Source organism: Capricornis sumatraensis, chromosome 1 (assembly GCF_032405125.1).
Source record: "Capricornis sumatraensis isolate serow.1 chromosome 1, serow.2, whole genome shotgun sequence".
Classification (NCBI taxonomy): Eukaryota; Metazoa; Chordata; class Mammalia; order Artiodactyla; family Bovidae; genus Capricornis; species Capricornis sumatraensis.
In genome coordinates this window covers 190050792-190073775 of record NC_091069.1, presented here as the reverse complement: position 1 = coordinate 190073775, position 22984 = coordinate 190050792, and the positions used below count along the sequence as shown (strand labels likewise).

At 38.7% G+C, this 22984-nt stretch overlaps 1 protein-coding gene across 1 annotated transcript in view; it reads right to left on the bottom strand.

The window, feature by feature from the left end:
- MCF2L2 (MCF.2 cell line derived transforming sequence-like 2) overlaps positions 1 to 22984 on the bottom strand; it is a 279399-nt gene that overhangs the window by 178781 nt on the left and 77634 nt on the right. Inside the window, exons 4-5 of the mRNA XM_068968757.1 lie at positions 5606 to 5696; positions 3250 to 3369 (exon numbers count right to left, since the gene is read on the bottom strand). Of these exons, the coding sequence (XP_068824858.1) occupies positions 3250 to 3369; positions 5606 to 5696 (211 nt within the window). The remainder of the gene's footprint in view (positions 1 to 3249; positions 3370 to 5605; positions 5697 to 22984) is intronic.

Below are 22984 nucleotides of genomic sequence, written 5' to 3'. Positions count from 1 at the left end.
AAAAGAAATATCAAATCACTCTGTTATGTAACAGGAACTAGCAGTGTTGTAGATCAAACACTTCAAAAACAAATAATCAAATCCATAGAAAAAGACAAAATTGTGGTTACCAGAAACCGGGATGAGGGGAGGGGGAATTAGATGAAGGTGGTCAAAAGGTGCAAATTTCCTGTTATAAGATAAAACAAGTACTAGTAATATAATATATAACATGATGAAGATAATTAATACTGCTGTTTGTTATATATGAAAATTGTTAAGAGAGTAAATACTGAGTTCTCATCATAAGAAAAATATCTATTTAAATTTTGTAATCTATGTGAGATGATGGATGTTCACTAAACTTGTGAAAAATCACTTCATGGTGTACGTAAATCAAATCATTATGCTGTACACTTTAAACTTATGCAGTGCTGTATGTCAGCTGTATCACAATAAAACTGGAAGAAACAAACAAATGAAAAGGCAAAATATATGCTGAAGTTCGAATACATCGAGCTTGGTAACTAGGACTCTGAATTACGTAGTGCAACAGAGTGTGGGAGAAGCTCAGTCTCCTATGGAAGGTGCAGTGCTAGACTATGAGGTGAACATTTTGCATTGAAATACATTCCTACTATATGAGCCCATATTTTGGTGACCAAGAGCTTTTTTAAAAGTTCATTTAGGGTAAAATTAAAAGTATATTGATGTGGAGAAGACTCCTGAAAGTCCCTTGGACAACAAGGAGATCAAACCAGTCAATCTTAAGGGAAATCAACCCTGAATAGCCATTGGAAGGATTGTGCTAAAACTGAAGCTCCAATATTTTGGTCATCTGATCCAAATAACTGACTCACTGGAGAAGTCCCTGATTCTGGGAAAGATTGAGGGCAGAAGGAGAAGAGGGCATCAGAGGATGAGATGGCTGGATGACATCACAAATACGATGGACATGAACTTGGACAAACTTCAGGAGATGGTGAGGGACAGGGAGACTTGGTGTGCTGCAGTTCATGGGGTCACAAAGAGTTGGACAAGGCATAAACCACAAACGTGTCTGTCAATATATTATCACTTGCAGAGGTGTGTTTTATACACACCAGGGCAAGATGCATGATGTTTGTCCAATGTTCAGTTCAAAGTCCAAACCTTTTGAGTTACAAGAAGCAATTGTATAGTCGTCATCTCTGAAGGGGAAGAAAGCTTATAAGGCTCATGGCAACTTTATTAACTTCTTGTAAGGACTCATCCCTTCTCTAATATTAATTGTCACTCAATTCAGGAAAGCAGAATAAAAAAATCCATGGCTCACATTTCCCTTAAACACTCAAATATTTTAAAATAAGTATTTACAATAGAATGGAAAATTCATTTTGATTCTGGTTAATATCAAAGTATAGGGAGACAGTATTTTAAGAAGTTTGGTTATTAATACAAAATAGAACTATTTACAGAGGGAAAATAAGAATGGAAAAGAGAAAAAATCCTTGTTTGAGATGATCAGTTTTCACTAAGAAGAGCTACATATTTTCTCAGAGCAATTTAAATTAAAGTTGGACTGTTTTGGGGTTTATTTTAAACAGACAATATATGTAGGTGGTAACAAATTCAAATAGGAAAAGACTCTACAGTAATAGAAAAATAGTCTTCTTCTCACCCCTCCCCATAGACCTCCAGCTCTACTTCCCAACCACTTTCCTCAATAGTTCCCGTAGGCCTCCTTCAGGTGTCCACTATCTCCACCACTAACAGCAGCCACTGTTTTAATTTTCTGTCACCACAGCTTAGTTTTACTTCTTGAAATTTATGTAAAAAGAACCTCATGGTATACAATGTCCAGCTTCTTTCTTTTAAGAGAATATTTCTTTTAAGAATTTCTGAGATAAAACCACATTATTACTTCATTCCTGTTTGTTGCATAATGTTTTTCTTTTATATTAATTTGCCACAATTTCTTTATCTATTCATCTATTATTGGGCATGTGTTTTCATTTCCCTTGGGTGGATCATGGGGCAGGTGTATGTTTAACTTTACAAGAAACTGCCAACTGTGTCTACCATGGTTGTACCACACCTTACCACTTTTGATGGCTGTAAAGTATTTAATTGCTTGGGTAGACCATAATTTCTTTAACCAGCCTCTTGTTGTTGGGCGTTATGTTTTTTCCAACCATTTACCATCACAATTTGGCAATGAATATCATTATATACACAGTTTTATGTACATGTGTGATGTATCTGCAGAATAACTCACAGGTAGGTCAGAGAGTGTGTACATTTTAATTTTTGATAAATACTGTCAATTAGTCTTTCATATTAGTCACTACCAATTTCAATCCAATCAACAAAGTCTGAAATGACAGTTTGCCCCATATCTCTGCCAAAATTAGAGGTAAAAATTTTAATCTTGTCATTTTAATTAGTTTTCCTTTTTTGCATGGGCTTCCCTGATAGCTCACTTGGTAAAGAATCTATCTGCAATGCAGGAGACCCCAGTTCAATTCCTGGGTTGGGAAGATCCCCTGGAGAAGGGATAGGCTACCCACACCAGTATTTTTGTGCTTCCTTTGTGGCTCAGCTGGTAAAGAATCCACCTGCAATGTGGGAGACCTGGGTTTGATCCCTGGGTTGGGAAGATCCCCTGGAGAAGGGGAAGGCCTTGAGTATTTTGGCCTTGAGAATTCCATGGACTGTAGTCCATGGGATCACAAAGAGTTGGACACAACTGAGTGACTTTCACTTTCACTCGTATGCATATCACAAGGTTGGTTTTAATTTTTACTCACAGTTACCTATATTTTTCACCCCCATATTTTAGATCCTTATTTTCCTTTACTCATACTATTATAATTTCTCTTCCTTTTTCAATCTCTTTGTACAGCCTTGGATACCATCTCTTACATAATACCTCTGGATTTATATAATTCCAGTACTCCTTTACCCAAGTCACTACCCAACTCAAAAACCTTCATTGGACCCCCATTGCTTACTGAATTAAATCTAGACCTTCTGTCCTTACACTTAAGACATATACCATGTGCCTTACCTTTTCTTCCAGATTATCCTATATGTAATTCCAACAAGAATGGGGCTTCCCCATGGACTTCACATAAAGTGTGTATTTCCTGCTTCCATGTCCTTACACATGCCATTCCCCTCTGCCTAGAATGCCCTCCTCTTTCTCTACCTTCCTTAGAAACAAGCTCATGTTCTATCTTCTCCCCATGTCCTAAATAAATGCAGACAAGACAAAAAGGTCATGCTTACCGGCACTTTCATTTTAAATTCATCTCTATAGTACTTAATGCCAATGTCAGTGAATGTTCTCTGGATAAAGCGAGATGGACGAAGAATGAATATGAGCTGCAAGTTTCCTGGAAATGCTACCTGGAAGGATCATAAAAAGTGTCAGTGCAAATGTCGTATCAATCAGTCTCCTCTTGCCCAAGATTATAGATTACAAAGTTAAAGTGGACACCCTAGATGCCTAAGAATTAGAATATATTTCACAGCTGAAAGAGATCTTACTGCTCATATAATCCAAACCCCTCCTTAAAAAACAAATTAACCAAACAAAAAATTTTTTCTGATTAAAAAAATAATTTACACTCTTTATAGAAAAATTCAGAAATTTATAATAAAGTATGTATTAGAATAAGAAAACCACCCATGATTTCATAGCCACTCTTAATATTTCAATCTAATTTTTTTGTTGTTTAGTTACTACATTATGTCTGACTCTTTGTGACCCCATGGACTGTAGCACACCAGGTTTCCCTGTCCTTCACTTCTAGGCCATTTTCTTGGCTTAAATATCTTTATCATAAACTCAAACTGTAGTAATATTTTGCAATCTGCCTTTTAACTTACTATTATACCATGAGCTTTTATTCCTGATATTAAAAATTCCTTGGAATGTTTTTGTGGGTGTGCAATTTATTCAAACAATCCCTTATTGTTAGTAATTTAGACTCCTCCATACTTTTACTATCATAAATAACAGTAAAATGAAATCTTTATACATTTTGGAACATTCTTCTAGCTTCCTAGAAGAATTTCTGTGTCAAAGATTTAGTATTTTAAGGGTTCTTAAGGCATCTTATTTGGAGAAGGCAATGGCACCCCACTCCAGTATTCTTGCCTGCAAAATCCCATGGGTGGAGGAGCCTGGTAGGCTGCAGTCCATGGGGTCACTAAGAGTCGAACACAACTGAGCGACTTCATTTTCACTTTTCACTTTCATGCATTGGAGAAGGAAATGGCAGCCCACTCCAGTGTTCTTGCCTGGAGAATCCCAGGGACAGAGGAGCCTGGTGGGCTGCCATCTATGGGGTCGCACAGAGTCGGACACAACTGAAGCGACTTAGCAGTAGCAGCAGCAAGGCATCTTATTGCTAAGTTGCTCTCAAGAAGCATTGCCCTCATCTTGAGATAAGGGCCTGAGTAATGAGAAAACAGGCTCATTTAACAACTTAGTGGCAAAATTGGGAATCCAAGTTTCCCATTGCTCATGGTTTTCCATTCTTTCAAGAGTTCTCAAGAACAACCTCCTGAAGTGTTTATTAAAAAATAACCTGGCTTTTACCCTGGAATATTCTGACTCAGGACTGGGATAAAGTTCAGATATCTGTATCTTTAACAAGCACATGAAGAGATTCTGACTGGTAGTCATATTTTTGATCCCAGCACTACAGCTTCTTTTACACATAAAGGCAATCAGTGTAATTCTTGGACAAATTAGACTCAAGTATCAGATGATTCAAGTATTATCCAAGAACCCTGGGAAACCAGAACTCTCTAGAGCCAGACCTTTTGAAGAGTCATGGGCACTGTCAACTGTCTGTGGCTGAGTTCATGTAGCTGAGTCCTTGGTCTGAGGTCCCTACAGGGAAAGGATGCATACACTTGCTGGAAGGGAATAAATAGGGGTGAAAATCAGACTAATAAGATGGAAAAGGAAAACAATCCAAGGTTGTGCAATTTAATGCTAAAAGCAAGCTCATGTCATACACTGTCTGATTTTGCTAGTGTCTTTTGAATTTGTGAAAAAATAATTTGAATACTAAAATGAAGATTGTCATAAAATTAAGTGATCCCCAAAGCAAACCTTAAAATGAGGATTTGGGTCTCAAGAGTTTACTAAAGAGGTGACCCCAGGAAACAGTTAGGAGTATAGGGTGATGGTGAGACAGGATGGCTAGACAGCCAGTGTATCAATGAGAGGAACTGCTATGGGCAAGAAGGGCTGGGTCTTCTGAAATTCTGTGTGGAATATATCTCAGAACTGCCCCACTGAGGGGTGCAAATGCTGGGGTGTTTGTCCACTAATGCCCATAACGCAGTATTTGCAGGTCACTCCTGGAGCATTAGCTTCCCAGCACACTACCTGCTCCTCTCCAGTGACCAGAAAGGTCAAGAAGGTAGAGAAACTCATGCTCAGGAATGGTCTGCAAGTGACCTTCGGGCAGCAGAGAGGATATGGATGTGACACAACAGCCCCTGCTACAAAGACCTTCCCAAACTTGGCATAAAATAACTGCTACTTCCTGGTGACTTTGATGTGAAATAGTTGAATAGATAGTTTAAATTATCTTTATAGTAAAATATAAAAATAAATATTTACAGCTATTCGTGTCAAGGATGCTTTTATGGAGCTCCACTTGTCCCTTCGTCTGTCAATAACAATGACGAACCCGATGCTGGCAGCCTCCACACTGCAAAAAAGGGTGGTCAGTATCAGAGACAATGAAACACGTGGATTCTGTTGGGCTCCCTCAGCAGAATGATTCCACTGCCTCCATGTCACTCCAGGCTTGCTGTGTAAATGCCCTGCAGAGCATGAGGGGATAACCAGGTCTGACTTCCCCAAGAAAGGAACTGGCTTCCTCTCATCTCACCTGGCAGCCTTCACAAGGCAGAAATATTTCATGTCTCAAACCCTCTCAAGGGCTTTATTTCTGGCTGGCAAATGTATGAAACCCTCAACAAGCAGAAGGATTCAGGTAAGTTGAGCACCACATGTCCCAGTGTAGACAGAGGACCTTGAGGTCAAGCTCTGCTATCTTTCCACTCCTAAGACTGACGCTCATGGAGCTATCAACATGCTTCCCTAGAAGTCAGTCTCACAGATGTTCGGAAATAACACATGTCAATGGGAAAAACAGCTCCCTTCCAGCGCCTGGTCATAAATGGCCACAAAACTGTAAGTACAAGGAGATATCAACTTCATTAAGAACAAAAAAGACCTGTTTGGTCCCCTCTGAAGTCACCACAAAATTCTCACAAAATTTTTAAAAGCTAAAGTCCTATAAGGGAAAACATTTTTCTTCTCTCTCTTTGGGAGGAAACTATGGATGGGAGGAAAGAGCAAGAGCTTTGGAACCTGGTTCAAATCCTAGTGCTGCCACTTTACTAGCACTGAGATGTGGGGCAATCCCCTAACCTCTCTAACCCTATTCCCTTATCTGTTAAGATGAGAAAGTGAAAGTGAAAGTCACTCAGTCGTGTCCAGCTTGGCAACCCCATGAACTATAGAGTCCATGGAGTTCTCCAGGCCAGAATACTAGAGTGGGCAGCCTTTCCCTTCTCCAGGGGATCTTCACAACCCAGGGATCAAACTCAGGTCTCCCGTATTGCAGGCAGATTTTTTACAGCTGAGCCACCAGGGAAGCCTGAACAATACCAATCATGAAGTAGTTATGAGCACAAATTCTGAAACCAGAATGCTGGAATTTGAAAAATGAATTTATATATTTGTGTGTATGTAAAATTTTCAACTCAGAAAGTGAGAATCTTTGGAGACACTTTAAGATCATGGAAATAGCCAAAAAATCACCAGGGATATAGATTTGACTTGGAAGAATTCAGCATCTGTTCTTTTCAAATGTACATAGGACATTCATCAAATAGTCCATTATCCATTGTCCCAGGCCACAAAGCAAAATTCAACACATTTTAAAGAATTGCAATCATACAGGTTGTACTTCTGATCACTATGGAATTAAATTGAAACTCTATTATTCTGTTTTATTTTCAACTCCCTCCCTCCCTCCCTCTTCCTTCCTTCCTTCCTTCCTTCCTTCCTTTCTTTTTCTTTCTTTTTTTCCAATCTTCTTCCTTTTCTTTTCTTTGGATTTAATTGTCAGTGTATTTTAACTTCTTAAGGTAGAAAATTATATCACTGATTTTTTTAATTAATTTTTTTAATTTAATTATAAAATCTTTAATTCTTACATGTGTTCCCAAACATGAAACCCCCTCCCACCTCCCTCCCCATAACATCTCTGTGGGTCATCCCCATGCACCAGCCCCAAGCATGCTGTATCCTGCGTCAGACATAGACTGGCGATTCAATTCTTACATGATAGTATACATGATAGAATGCCATTCTCCCAAATCATCCCACCCTCTCCCTCTCCCTCTGAGTCCAAAAGTCCGTTATACACATCTGTGTCATTTTTCCTGTCTTGCATACAGGGTCGTCATTGCTATCTTTCTAAATTCCATATATATGTATATCACTGATTTTAAACATTTCTTTTATTATTATAAGTACTTAAAGCTATGTGTGTGCGCTCAGTAGCTCAGGCATGTCTGACTCCTTGTGACACCCTGGGCTATAGCCAGCCAGGCTCCTCTGTTCATGGGATTTTCCAGGTAAGAATTCTGGAGTGGGTTGCCATTTCCTTCTGCAGGGAATCTTCCTGACCCAGGGATTTAACCCATATCTCCTGCATTGTTAGGCGAATTCTTTACCACTGAGCCACCAGGTAGCCATTTAAAGCTATAATTCCCTCTTAAACACTGCTTTGTGAGAGTTGGACCATAAAGAAAGCTGAGCGCCAAAGAATTGATGCTTTTGAACTGTGGTGTTGGAGAAGACTCTTGAAAGTCCCTTGGACTCCAAGGAGATTAAACCAGTCAGTCCTAAAGGAAAGCAGTCTTAAATATTTATTGGAAGAACTGATGCTGAAGCTGAAGCTCCAATACTTTGGCCACCTGATGAGAAGAACTGATTCACTGGGAAAGATCCTGATGCTGGGGAAGACTGAAGGATGGAGGAGAATGGGACGACAGGATGAGATGGTTGGATGGCATCACCGACTCAATGGACATGAGTTTGAGTAAGCTCCCAGAATTGGTAATGGACAGGGAAGCCTGGCATGATGCAGTCCATGGGGTCGCAAAGAGTCGGACACAGCTGAGAGACTGAACTGAACTGAAACACTGTTTTAGCTACATCACATAAATGTTGATATACTCTTTTCATTATTGTTCAGCTAAAAATGCTTTCTAGTTTCCTTTATGATTTCTTCTTTAGTTTATGGATTGTTTAGAGGTGGTTTATTGGCTTCTAAATATTTTTAAATTTTTTCTAGTCAACTTGGGGAAGAGAAGGGGTAGGAATGCAGATATTGATAGAAAAGAAACCTTCTTTTCAGGAGGAAACCTCTCCAGTTGTTACATAGTGTATAGATAGGTATATATTCATCAAGTTATACAGTTGACATGTGTATACTATATATAAATTATAACTTAGCTTAAAAACCAAGGAATTAAATAAATTCAAGTTGTGAAAAAGGAAAAATATTATATAACTTTTAAAAAAAGACCAGACTTAGCGAGTGCACAATAGGTATCAGGCACTGATCAAAGGGCATACAACAATGACCAAAACCATTCTGTAGTACAGCAAAAACAAATAACAATAATTTGTTATTAACAAATTAATAACATTAATAGCAACAATAATCTTAAACAATTATAGCTATGTGTATCTTGAGTTCCTATCAGTTGTCAGGCATCTTTATGTTTTATCTCACTTCATCTTATGAAATAGATATTATTATCTCCATTTTACAGATGAGGAAACAAAGGCTGATAGAAATAAAATAACTTGCCTGCCATCATACTAGCAAAACTGGATTTCAAAGTCAAAGCTCCCTGATAGCAGTGCTTATGCTCTTAACCCCATCCCAGAGTGCCCCTTCAGTTTTTTCTTATAGCAAATCTGCTTGTATCTTCTGGCAGTTTTATTTTGTATATTTTGCTGTTACTAGTGTTTCCTATGTCTCTTCTTTTTCCTTTAAAACAAAAAATTATTCAATTTAATGCTCCAAGGGTTAAAGTGAAGCTTCAACCACTTCTTTAAGTGAGGTGGAACTGGGAGAGGCTCAGTAAATATAATATACTACATAAACACAGGATGTTCTTTGATCTATGAAATAAACAGCTCCCCGCCTACCCTCCCTGTGGCGTCCCCAGCCAGGTTGAGAGTAAATGCTCCTCAGTTCCCTGCACGCCAAAGCCCAAGACCAGAGCATCTTGAGTAAAGAGGATGGGATCTGCTGGGAAGATAAAGAACAGTGTCTTCTGACACAATTGTGTACAGGCAATAGTTCAGAAATAAGAGTTAATGAATCATGACAATAGTTTTGAATATAATCCCTCACATAAAGAATGCATTCTAAACAACATGAAAATTGTATCAGCTACTGAAGGGATTATTTTTCTACCCCATCTGGTTCAACAAAAGAATCAAAACCTCAACTAAACCAAATGCCCAAGAAATGGGGTTTCTAGACCATGTATTTCTTTAGGTAACACTTGGCTGTTTTAATCCTTATTGTTCTTGTTAACACTAAGATCATATGATCTTAGTTAGCTGCATAAATACCATTTAATATAATCCTAACAACCACCCTCACAGTCAGGTTGGTGATATTTCCACTTTATAAATGAGGAAACTAATCCTCAAGATGGTTAAAATGATAATAAATTGTCCAAAGTCATACATTATATGCAGAGTTAAGATTCAAATCTTCTGAATTCAAGAGCAACACTCAAGTCACAAAGTTCATACTCTCTTGGTATAGAAAATATTTTGATACTATATTCCTTCATTTCCAATCTTAGTAATTCTTCTGTAAAAAACATAATTGAATTTTTGATGTGTCAAAATTTTGAATATGATTAAGTATAATATTGGGTTGACCAAAAAGTTCATTTGGGTGTTTCCCTAACATCTTACAGAAACCCAAAAGAACTCTTTGGCCAACCCAATACGTGAGTGTAAGAGACTGAGGTAAATGTGATCTGATCCCAAAATACCAGATCAGTTTTGTGGTTGATATAGCACATAGTTTCTTAATTAAGCTCTAATATTAATATATTTTCTATTGCCTTTTTCAGTAAGCTTGGTATTTGTTGTTCAGTTGCTAAGTTGTGTCCAGCTCTTTGCAACCTCATGGACTGAAGCAGAAACACCCCAGGCTCTTCTCTCCTCCACTATCTCCTAGGTATAGAAAATATTTAGCTAACTGCAATTATACTACATTGCCATAAGACTGAGTCAAATGTAGAGTAATCAACCATCCTGGTTTGTCCAAAATACCCTCCGCAACATGAGTGGGCATCATTCAACCCACTAAGGACCTGAGTAGAACAAAAATTTGAAGGACAATAGGATTCATGCTCTCTCTCAATCTCACTGTTGAGCTGACACATTGATCTTCTGCCTTCAGTGATTCTGACTCTCAGGCCTTCAAGCTCAGACTAGAATCTAAAAAACTGGCTCTCTGATTTTTAGGCTTTCAAACTATACCACTGGCCTTCTTGGGTCTCCTTCTGAGCCTCCATAATTGTATATGCCAGTGCCTTATAATAAATACCTATATCTACATATCAGAGTTCCTAGAGAAATGTAACCAACAACATATATATGTGTATATATGTGTATATATATATATATACACATATATACACACACATATATATTTATAAAGAAATTTATTACAGAACTGGCTCAGGTAGTTATAGTGACCAAAAAGCTCCTTGATCTGTCATCTGCAAGCTAAAGAACAAGAAACACTGGTGGTACAACAGTCCAAGTCCAAGGCCTTGGAATGGAGGAACTGATGATTTAAAGCCTGATCTGAGTCTGAAAGCACAAAATCCAGGAGCACTGATGTTCAGGGGCAAGAGAAGATGATGTCCAAGCTCAAGTAGAGAGAGAATTCACCTTTACTTTGCCTTTTTGTTCTGTTCAGGCATTGAATGGACTGGGTGATGCCCGCTCACACTGGGGAGGGCAATCTACTCTACTCAAATATCCTCATAGACACATCTGAAAATAATTTTTTGCCAGCTGAATGGGCATCCCTTAGCCCAGTCAAGTTAACACACTAAATTAACCATAGTATGTATGCAGATATCCTTGGTTCTATTTCTCTGAGGAACTCTGATTAATACATACAGAGAGTCAAGAGAAGAGGCAATGGAAATAAAAAACTTTTCCAGAAAAGTACACACTAAGTCCAAAAATACTGAAAACAGAGTCCTGGCACGTCAGGGCACTGACTACAGAAGGACTCAAAGAGACAGGGTTGGAAAGACAAAGCTCTGGGAGAGAAAAAGAAATGAAAAGAGAGATGGTGACTGTGATAAAGGCAAAAAGAAGCAAGAGTAAAATTTAGCATCCTACATGACAAAAAAAATAAATTTAGGATACACACACTTTTCCTTAACAAAAAAAGTGTTTTAAGTTTATTAATAAAAGAAACTATAGAAACTTTATATAACATGGTATTCTTAACTAGGAATCTTATAAACAACCCTAAACCACCAAACTTATTTACTAATTGCAAAGATGCAAGCAATATTCCTATATAAAAAGCTAATATGAAGGGGGAAATATATGAATCAAAACTTTTTAGCTTTAAGAGAATAAGAAGAGAGGCCACAAACTGGAAGAAAATATTTACAAAAGATATACCTGATAAAGAACCATTATACAATAGGAAAACAAACAACCCAATTAAAAACTGGGCAAAAAACAAAACAGATATTGAACAAAAGAATATATGCAGATGGAAAATGAGCATATGAAATGATGTTTGACAATATATGTCATTAGGAAACTGCTAATTAAAACAATAACATTCCACTATACATCCATTATAACGGCCAAAATCCTAAACACTGACGATATCAAATTTTGGCAAGGATGTGGAGGAATACTCACATCCTCACATTGTGAATTCTTACTCATTTCTGGTGGGTATTCAAAATGGTACAGCCACTTTGAAATACAGTCTGGCAGTTTCTTACAAAACTAAGCATACTCATATCATGTGATTCAACAAGTGTAACTACCTGGTGTTTACCTAAGTGAATTGAACACTATGTCCACATAATAACTCATACATGGATGTTTACATTAATAAAAAGAAAGAAAGTCAAGTCACTCAGTTGTGTCTGACTCTTTGTGACTCCATGGGCTAAAATCTACCAGGCTCCTCTGTCCATGGAATTTTCCAGGCAAGAGTACTGGAGTGGGTTGCCATTTCCTTCTCCAGAGATCTTCCCAATCCAGGGATCGAACCCGGATCTCCCACATTGCAGGCAGTAAGCTAGTTTCTGTTTCCTCTATGGACTTTAGTCTGTTTAAACTTTATATTTTTAATGAGGTCAATTTTGGTAAACTGTATTTTCCCAGGAAATAACCTATTTTTGTCTTGGTTTTCAAGTTTATCTAAATAGAGGTATGCAAAGTAATTTCTAAAACTTAAATTTTCTTGGGTTTCAGTGCTTATTTTTCTGTTTGCTATTTCTTAGTTTGTATACCTGTGCTTTGTCCATTTCCTCAGTCCATAGTCCTACCATCTGAGCCACCAGGGAAGCCCATTAATAGAAGCTTTATTCATAATTGTCAAAACTTGGAAGCAAACAAGATATCCTTCAGAAGGTGAATGGATAAACTGTAGTATATCCAGACAATAAACTATTATTCAAAATAAATGAGCTATCAAGTCATGGGAAGACATGAAGGAAACAAATGCATATTACTAAAGGCAAACCAATCTGAAAAGGTTACATATTGTATGATTACAACTATATAACATTCTGCACAATGCAAAACTATGGAGATGGTAAAATTCAATAGTTGCTAGGGGTTGAGGGGTGGGAGTATAGGACAGATGAATAATAGGTGTAGCACAGAGGGCTTTTAGGTCAGTGAAACTAATCTGTATGACGCTACAATGGTGGATATAGGTCATCGTGTGTTTGTGTGTGTGTGTGTGTGTGTGTTAGTCACTCAGTCGTGTCTGACTCTTTGCGACCCCATGGATTGTAGCCCGCCAGGCTCCTCGGTCCATGGGATTTTCCAGGCAAGAGTACTGGAATGGGTTGCCGTTTCCTTTTCCAATAGGTCATCATGCATTTGTCCAAATCCTAAGTATGTATAATACCAAGACTGAATCCTAATATAAACTATGAACTCTGGGGGTTGTTTTCAACTCAGAAGGAAAAAAATAAAGCGAGCCAAAAGAAATCACAAGGAAGAAAATATTAAAGATAAAGCAGAATGATGCCAAAGAATGCTCAAACTACCACACAATTACACTCATCTCGCATGCTAGTAAAGTAATGCTCAAAATTCTCCAAGCCAGGCTTCAGCAATACGTGAACTGTGAACTCCCTAATGTTCAAGCTGGTTTTAGAAAAGGCAGAGGAACCAGAGATCAAATTGCCAACATCTGCTGGATCATGGAAAAAGCAAGAGAGTTCCAGAAAAACATCTATTTCTGCTTTATTGACTATGCCAAAGCCTTTGACTGTGTGGATCACAATAAACTGTGGAAAATTCTGAAAGAGATGGGAATACCAGACCACCTAACCTGCCTCTTGAGAAATCTGTATGCAGGTCAGGAAGCAACAGTTAGAACTGGATATGGAACAACAGACTGGTTCCAAATAGGAAAAGGAGTACGTCAAGGCTGTATATTGTCACCCTGCTTATTTAACTTCTATGCAGAGTACATCATGAGAAACACTGGCCTGGAAGAAACACAAGCTGGAATCAAGATTGCTGGGAGAAATATCAATAACCTCAGATATGCAGATGACACCACCCTTATGGCAGAAAGTGAAGAGGAACTAAAGACCCTCTTGATGAAAGTGAAAGAGGAGAGTGAAAAAGTTGGCTTAAAGCTCAACATTCAGAAAACGAAGATCATGGCATCTGGTCCCATCACTTCATGGGAAATAGATGGGGAAACAGTAGAAACAGTGTCAGACTTTATTTTTTGGGGCTCCAAAATCACTGCAGATGGTGACTGCAGCCATGAAATTAAAAGACGCTTCCTCCTTGGAAGAAAAGTTATGCCTAATCTAGATACCATATTCAAAAGCAGAGACATGACTTTGCTGACTAAGGTCTGTCTAGTCAAGGCTATGGTTTTTCCAGTGGTCATGTATGGAGGTGAGAGTTGGACTGTGAAGAAAGCTGAGCACCAAAGAACTGATGCTTTTGAACTGTGGTGTTGGAGAAGACTCTTGAGAGTGCCTTGGACTGCAAGGAGATCCAACCAGTCCATTCTGAAGATCAACCCTGGGATTTCTTTGGAAGGAATGATGCTAAAGCTGAAACTCCAGTACTTTGGCCACCTCATGCAAAGAGTTGACTCATTGGAAAAGACTCTGATGCTGGGAGGGATTGGGGGCAGGAGGAGAAGGGGACGACTGAGGATGAGATGGCTGGATGGCATCACTGACTTGATGGATGTGAGTCTGAGTGAACTCCGGGAGTTGGTGATGGACAGGGAGGCCTGGTGTGCTGTGATTCATGGGGTCACAAAGAGTCGGACATGACTGAGTGACTGAACTGAACTGAACTGAACTGAAAGCAGAATGAATAAAGTAAAAGACAGAAAAGCCAACAGATCTGATTTAAAAATCAGAATCCCATTTTAAAATTTTTATTATTTTTTTTTTAATTTTTATTTTTACTTTATTTTACTTTACAATACTGTATTGGTTTTGCCATACATTGACATGAATCCACCACGGGTAGCTTACTTAATCAAGGAGGGGGGAAATGGACAAAGCACAGGTATACAAACTAAGAAATAGCAAACAGAAAAATAAGCACTGAAACCCAAGAAAATTTAAGGTTTAGAAATTACTTTGCATACCTCTATTTAGATAAACTTGAAAACCAAGACAAAGTAGGTTATTTCCTGGGAAAATACAGTTTACCAAAATTGACCTCATTAAAAATATAAAGTTTAAACAGACTAAAGTTCATACAGGAAACAGAGACAGTTATCAAGGCCCAAATTCACAAGGGAATTTCACAGGGGAATTCAAATCGTCAATGGCTATAAAGTCCCAATCCCACAAGAATAGTTTCTGAGCCTAAAAACTGAAAGAGAACTTCAAAATGCTATTGATGAAGCAAATATGACATTGATATCTATACCTAATTCAACAGCAAAATAAAATGACCAGTTAATAGTAGAGCTACTAGCAACCAACATAAAATAATTAGGAATAAACTTAACAATATAAAAACTATGTCAGGAAAATTTCAAACACTGCCAAAAAGACACAAAAGTGGATTTTAACAAAAAGAAAGACTTTTCTTCTTCTTGATAGGATGATTTTACCACCATAAATATGTGACTTGTTCCTGAGTAAATTTATAAAGTTAATAGTCTCAATGAAAAGGCCAAAGAGTTTTCTTTTTTCTTTTTCTAAAAACAGAGGTATACAAATAGATAGAAAACAAGAAAGAACAGTAGAAAAATGTGAAAAAAGTAAGTAAAGCTTAAGGACCCAGTAGGGGAGGGAGAAATAATCCTAGCAAATATTAAACATACTTAACTCACTCACGTCCATCGAGTGAGTCTGAGTGAACTCCAGGAGTTGGTGATGGACAGGGAGGCCTGGCGTGCTGTGATTCATGGGGCTGCAAAGAGTCAGACACAACTGTGCAACTGAACTGAACTGAACTCCTCTTAGGGTTTCCAGGTGGCTCAGTGGCAAAAAAAAATCTGCCTGCCAATGCAGGAGAGGTGGGTTCGAATCCTGGGTTGGAAAGAGCCCCTGGAGAAGGAAATGGTAACCCATTCCAGTATTCCTGCCTGGAGAATTCCATGGACAGAGGAGCCTGGCAGGTTAAAGTCCATGGAGTCACAAAAAGTCGGACACAACTGAGCAACTCTCACTTTTCACATACTTATATGATATATAGAACACATGCATATATTAAAATGTAAAGTGATAAAGAGATGAAAAATACAAAAGAAAAATTGAAGACACAGAAGAGAAACTCAGAAGATGCATTGTCCCTCTAATTTGAGTTTCAGAAGCAGAGTTGTAGAAAAGAAACAAGCAGACATAACAGGAAAAAAATTCTAAGCCTAAGAGAGACTTGAATCTTCCATTCAAAGACACAGCAGTATGAAAGAAAATGTTTGAAATTTCAAACTTGCAAAACAAAGAAAAAAGCCCAAAAGCTTCTTATGCAGAGAGACAAGCAGCTGACCTATGAAGGGATGACAGTCAGATCCTGTGACAAGGATCAACTTTGTTATCAGTGAATACTGAATGCTAAAAATCAATGAATCAATGTTATTTTACAAAAAAAAAGAAAAAAACCTCCATGCTCAGATAGATTGCCAATTAACTGTGAGATCAAAATGAGCCATTTTCTGACATTCAAGATGTAAAACTCACTTACCATACACACTTTCTAAAAAAAGAAATAACTTTAAAGTTTTTAAATGAACATGAAATCCCAAAATGAAGAATGACCTTCCTGAGATAAAAAACAATCCCAGGTTGACAACTTGCAGCAGGTTTACACAGCAACCAGGCTGTATTATGAATAGCTCAGAGAGGCTCAAAAGAATATCTCCAAGAAGAAAATGTATGCATTAGATGAATTCTATGATAAAGAATCTATAAGATGTTAATGATATAATAAAGATACATGCTATGCTATAAACAAGAAAAAAAACAAAGGCAATTAAAAATGCTAGGGGAAAAGGTACATAAAAAGTCATTGTCCAAGTCTGAAATAAATTAAACTGTGGCATGATTTTGAGCAACCCATGGAGTATGAGAAAAGAGAACCTATTTTACCATAACACTTATAGCACTCTCCTTTGAGTGACACAGGTTTAAGGATTTAGCATTACATCTCTCATTCCAGAGGTCCAATCATATTACATATATAAATGCATTCCACTGATTTCTGTTATTTAGGATCAACCTATAATCAAAGAAAAACATTTATAGTAATGTGTAAAATACATTATAATTCTTAGTAATGAAAAGTAGAATATAGGTAGAAGAACTTAAAGGCTGAGAGTAAAGAACGATGTAAATACATAGTAGTGAAATCAACAGGTACAATTGGCCCTCCATATCTGTAGGCTCCACATCTATGAATATGGACAGCTGACTGTACTGTACCACTTTGCATAAGCAACTTGAGCATAGGAGAATTTTCATATGCTCAGCGTTCTCGGGATCAACCCCCTGTTTGTTTCTGATGTTAGATTGCATACATTCTTTGTATATTTTGGATATTAATCCCTTATCAGATATATCATTTGCAAATATCTTTTTCTATTCAGTAAGTGGACTTTTTGTTTTATTGACATGAATATTTTCCTTTGCTAGGCAAAAAGGTTTTTAGTTTGATACAGATCCAGTTATTTATTTTTGCTTTAGTTTCTCTTGATGAAAGTGAAAGAGGAGAGTGAAAAAGTTGGCTTAAAGCTCAACATTCAGAAAACTAAGAATCATGGCATCTGGTCCCATCACTCCATGGCAAATAGATGGGGAAACAGTGGAAACAGTGGCTGACTTTATTTTGGGGGGCTCCAAAATCACTGCAGATGGTGATTGCAGCCATGAAATTAAAAGATGCTTGCTCCTTGGAAGGAAAGTTATGACCAACCTAGATAGCATATTAAAAAGCAAAGACATTACTTTGCCAACAAAGGTCTGTCTAGTCAAGGCTATGGTTTTTCCTGTGGTCATGTATGGATGTGAGAGTTGGACTATAAAGAAAGCTGAGTGCTGAAGAATTGATGCTTTTGAACTGTGGTGTTGGAGAAGACTCTTCAGAGTCTCTTGGACTGCAAGGAGATCCAACCAGTCCATCCTAAAGGAGATCAGTCCTGGGTATTCATTGGAAGGATTGATATTGAAGCTGAAACTCCAATACTTTGGCTACATGATGTGAAGAGCTGACTCATTTGAAAAGACCCTGATGCTGGGAAAGACTGAGGGAAGGAGGAGAAGGGGACAACAGAGGATGAGATGGTTGGATGGCATCACTGACTCAATGGACATGAGTTTGGGTAAACTCCAGGAGTTGGTGATGGACAGGGAGGCCTGGCAGGCTGTGGTTCATGGGGTCTCAAACAGTCAGACACAACTAAGTGACTGAACTAGTTTCTCTTGCCTGCAGAGACATATCCAAAAAAAATTACAAATACCATATCAAAGAATATATAACCTATGTTTTCTTCTAGGAGCTTTATGGCTTCAGGTCTTACATTTATGTCTTTAATCCATTTTGAATTTATTTTGTGTGTGGTGTGAGAGAGTAGTCCAACTTGATTCTTTTGCGTGTAGCTATCCAGTATTTCCAACATCACTTGTTTAAGAGGTTGTCTTTTCTCCGTTGTATATTTTTGCCTTCTTTGTCATAAATTAATTGCCTATTTGAATGTAGGCTCATTTCTGGGATCTCTATTCTGTATCATTGATCTATGTTTCTGTTTTGTGCCTGTATTATACTGCTTTGATTACTATAGCTTTGCAGTATAGTTTGAAACCAGTGTGTATAATCCCTTCAGCTTTGTTCTTCTTTCTTAAGATTATTTTGGCTATATGGGGTCTTTGGTGTTTACATACCAATTTTAGAAAACCAAATTGATGAACCTTTAGCCAAACTCATCAAGAAAAAAACAGACAATCTATATTAATAAAGTCATAAATGAAAAAGATGTTATAACCGATAGCACTGAAACATAACATAAATGATCATAAGCAATTACTATCAACAAGTATATGCCAATAAAATGGACAATCTAGAAAACATGGACAAACTCCTAGAACTGTACAATCTCCCACGACTGAACAATGAAGAAACAGAAGTATGAACAGACCAATTACCAGTAATAAAACTGAATCAATAATAAGTAAAATTCCCAGAAAACCAAGTCCAGGACCAGACCACTTCACAGGTGAATTCTATCAGACATTTAGAGAAGAGTTAACACCTATCCTTCTCAAATTATTCCAAAAAATTGCCCAGGAAAGAACACTTCCTAACTCATTCTATGAGGCTGGCGTTACCCTGATACCAAAACAAAGATATCATCAAAAAAGAAAATTACAGGCTAATATCAGTGATGAACATAGATGCAAAAATCATCCAACAAAATATTAGCAAACCAAATTCAACAATATAATAAAGGAATCATACACTACAGTCAAGTGGGCTTTATCCCATGAACACAAAAATGATTTAATACCCAAAAGTCAATCAGTAGACAAAGGACAACCTAGAATAAATGGACAAATTCCTAGAACTGTATAATCTCCCAAGGCTGAACAATAAAAAAATATTTCATACCAATTACCAGTAGCAAAATTGAATCAATAATAAGAATATTAATATGGCATATTAACAAATTAAAGAATAAAAATCATATGATCATCTCAATAGATTCAGAAAATGTTTTTGACAAAATTGAATATCCATTTATGATTTCAAAAAGACTCTCAACAAAGTTATAAAGGGGACATAAAGGGGTTATAATAGGGATATACTTGACATAACTAGAGTTATCATATGATCCTGCAATCCCACTCCTGGGCAAATATCTGGAGAAAACCATAATTTGGAAAGAGACATGAGCCCCAGTGTTCACTGCAGTATTCTTTAGAATAGCCAAGATGGGAGGTAACCTAAATGCCTATCAACAAATAAATGGATAAAGAAGATGAGATATATATACACAATAGAATATTATTCAGCTATAAGAAAGAATGAAATAATGTAGCAATATGAACAGACCTAGAGATTATCATACTAAGCAAAGTAAACCAGACAAAGAAAGACAAATCTCATATATCACTTATATGTGGAATCTAAAAACAAAAATTATACAGATGAACTTATTTATAAAACAGAAATAGACTCACATACACAGAAAACAAACTTATGATTACCAAAAGGGAAAGGGGTGGGGGGATAAATTAGGAGTGTGGGCTTAACATACATGTGCGTGCATGCTCAGTCGCTCAGTCATATCTGACTCTTTGTGACCCTATGGACTGCAGTGCATCAGGTTCTTCTGTCCATGAGATTCTCCAGGCAAGAATACTGGAGTGGGTTGCCATTTCTTCCACCAGGGGATCTTCCCGACTCAGGGACTGAACTCCTGCATCTCCTTGCATTGGCTGGCAGATTCTTTACCACTGAGTCACCTGGGAAGCCCCAACATAGATACACTTCAGTTCAGTCGCTCAGTCGTGTCCAACTTTTTGTGATCCCATGAATCACAGCACGCCAGGCCTCCCTGTCCATTACCATCTCCCAGAGTTCACTCAGACTCACATCGATTGAGTCAGTGATGCCATCCAGCCATCCCATCCTTGGTCGTCCCCTTCTCCTCCTGCCCCCAATCCCTCCCAGCATCAGAGTCTTTTCCAATGAGTCAACTCTTCGCATGAGGTGGCGAAAGTACTGGAGCTTCAGCTTCAGCATCATTCCTTCCAAAGAAATCGCAGGGCTGATCTCCTTCAGAATGGACTGGTTGGATCTCCTTGCAGTCCAAGGGATTCTCAAGAGTCTTCAACACCGCAGTTAAAAGCATCAATTCTTTGGCGCTTAGCTTTCTTCACAGTCCAACTCTCACCTCCATACATGACCACTGGAAAAACCATAGCCTTGACTAGACAGACCTTAGTCAGCAAAGTCATGTCTCTGCTTTTGAATATACTATCTAGGTTGGGCATAACTTTTCTTCCAAGGAGTAAGCATCTTTTAATTTCATGGCTGCAATCACCATCTGCAGTGATTTTGGAGCCCAAAAAAATAAAGTCTGACACTGTTTCTACTGTTTCCCCATCTATTTCCCATGAAGTGATGGGACCAGATGCCATGATCTTCGTTTTCTGAATGTTGAGCTTTAAGCCAACTTTTTCACTCTCCTCTTTCACTTTCATCAAGAGGCTTTTTAGCTCCTCTTCACTTTCTGCCATAAGGGGGGTGTCATCTGAATATCTGAGGTGATTGATATTTCTCCTGGCAATTTTGATTCCAGCTTGTGCTTCTTCCAGCCTAGCGTTTCTCATGATGTACTCTGCATAGAAGTTAAATAAGCAGGGTGACAATATACAGCCTTGACGTACTCCTTTTCCTATTTGGAACCAGTCTGTTGTTCCATGTCCAGTTCTAACTGTTGCTTCCTGACCTGCATACAGATTTCTCAAGAGGCAGGTTAGGTGGTCTGGTATTCCCATCTCTTTCAGAATTTTCTTCAGTTCATCGTGATCCACACAGTCAAAGGCTTTGGCATAGTCAATAAAGCAGAAATAGATGTTTTTCTGGAACTCTCTTGCTTTTTCCATGATCCAGCGGATGTTGGCAATTTGATCTCTGGTTCCTCTGCCTTTTCTAAAACCAGCTTGAACATCAGGGACTTCACGGTTCACGTATTGCTGAAGCCTGGCTTGGAGAATTTTGAGCATTACTTTACTTCATTTAATGTGAGCATCTCACATTAGCATGTGAGATGAGTGCAATTGTGTGGTAGTTTGAGCATTCTGCAAGCCGGCGCACTGAGCACAGGTGGCTGCGGGCGGGCGCACTGAGCGCAGGCGGCCGAGAGGAGCAACCCTGCATCCGAGGTCAGAGGCAGCAGCTGAGAGAAGCTATCCCACGTCCGAGGTCAGGGGCGGAGGCCAGGAGGAGACACCCCGCGTCCGAGGTCAGGGGCGGCTGGGAGAAGCCACCTCGCGCCGAGGCCAGGGGCGGCAGCTGGGAGGAGCAACCGGAGGAGCAGTGGCTGCGCAGGCACAGGAGGGCCTAGAGGAGCTATCCCACGTTGAAGGTCAGGAACGCCGGCGGTAAGGAGATAACACTCGGCCAAGGTAAGGAGCAGCGGCTGCGCTTTGCTGGAACAGCTGTGAAGAGATACCCCACGCCCAAGGTAAGAGAAACCCAAGTAAGATGGTAGGTGTTGCAAGAGGGCATCAGAGGGCAGACACACTGAAACCATACTCACAGAAAACTAGTCAATCTAATCACACGAGGACCACAGCCTTGTCTAACTCAAAGAAACCAAGCCATGCCTGCGGGGCAACCCAAGATGGGCGGGTCGTGGTGGAGAGGTCTGACAGAATGTGGTCCACTGGAGAAGGAAATGGCAAGGCACTTCAGTATTCTTGCCTTGAGAACCCCATGAACAGTATGAAAAGGCAAAAAGATAGGATACCAAAAGAGGAACTCCCCAAGTCATTAGGTGCCCAATATGCTACTGGAGATCAGTGGAGAAATAACTCCAGAAAGAATGAAGGGATGGAGCCAAAGCAAAAACAATATCCAGTTGTGGATATGACTGGTGATAGAAGCAAGATCCAATGCTGTAAAGAGCAATATTGCATAGGAACCTGGAATGTCAGGTCCATGAATCAAGGCAAATTGGAAGTGGTCATACAAGAGATGGCAGGGGTGAACATCGACATTCTAGGAATCAGCAAACTAAAATGGACTGGAATGGGTGAATTTAAATCAGATGACCATTATATCTACTACTGCAGGCAGGAATCCCTCAGAAGAAATGGAGTAGCCATCATGGTCAACAAAAGAGTCCGAAATGCAGTACTTGGATGCAATCTCAAAAATGACAGAATGATCTCTGTTCGTCTCCAAGGCAAACCATTCAATATCACAGTTATCCAAGTCTATGCCCCAACCAGTAACGCTGAAGAAGCTGAATGGTTTTATGAAGACCTACAAGACCTTTTAGAACTAACACCCCAAAAAGATGTCCTTTTCATTATAGGAGACTGGAATGCAAAAGTAGGAAGCCAAGAAACACCTGGAGTAACAGGCAAATTTGGCCTTGGAATGTGGAATGAAGCAGGGCAAAGACTAATAGAGTTTTGCCAAGAAAATGCACTGGTC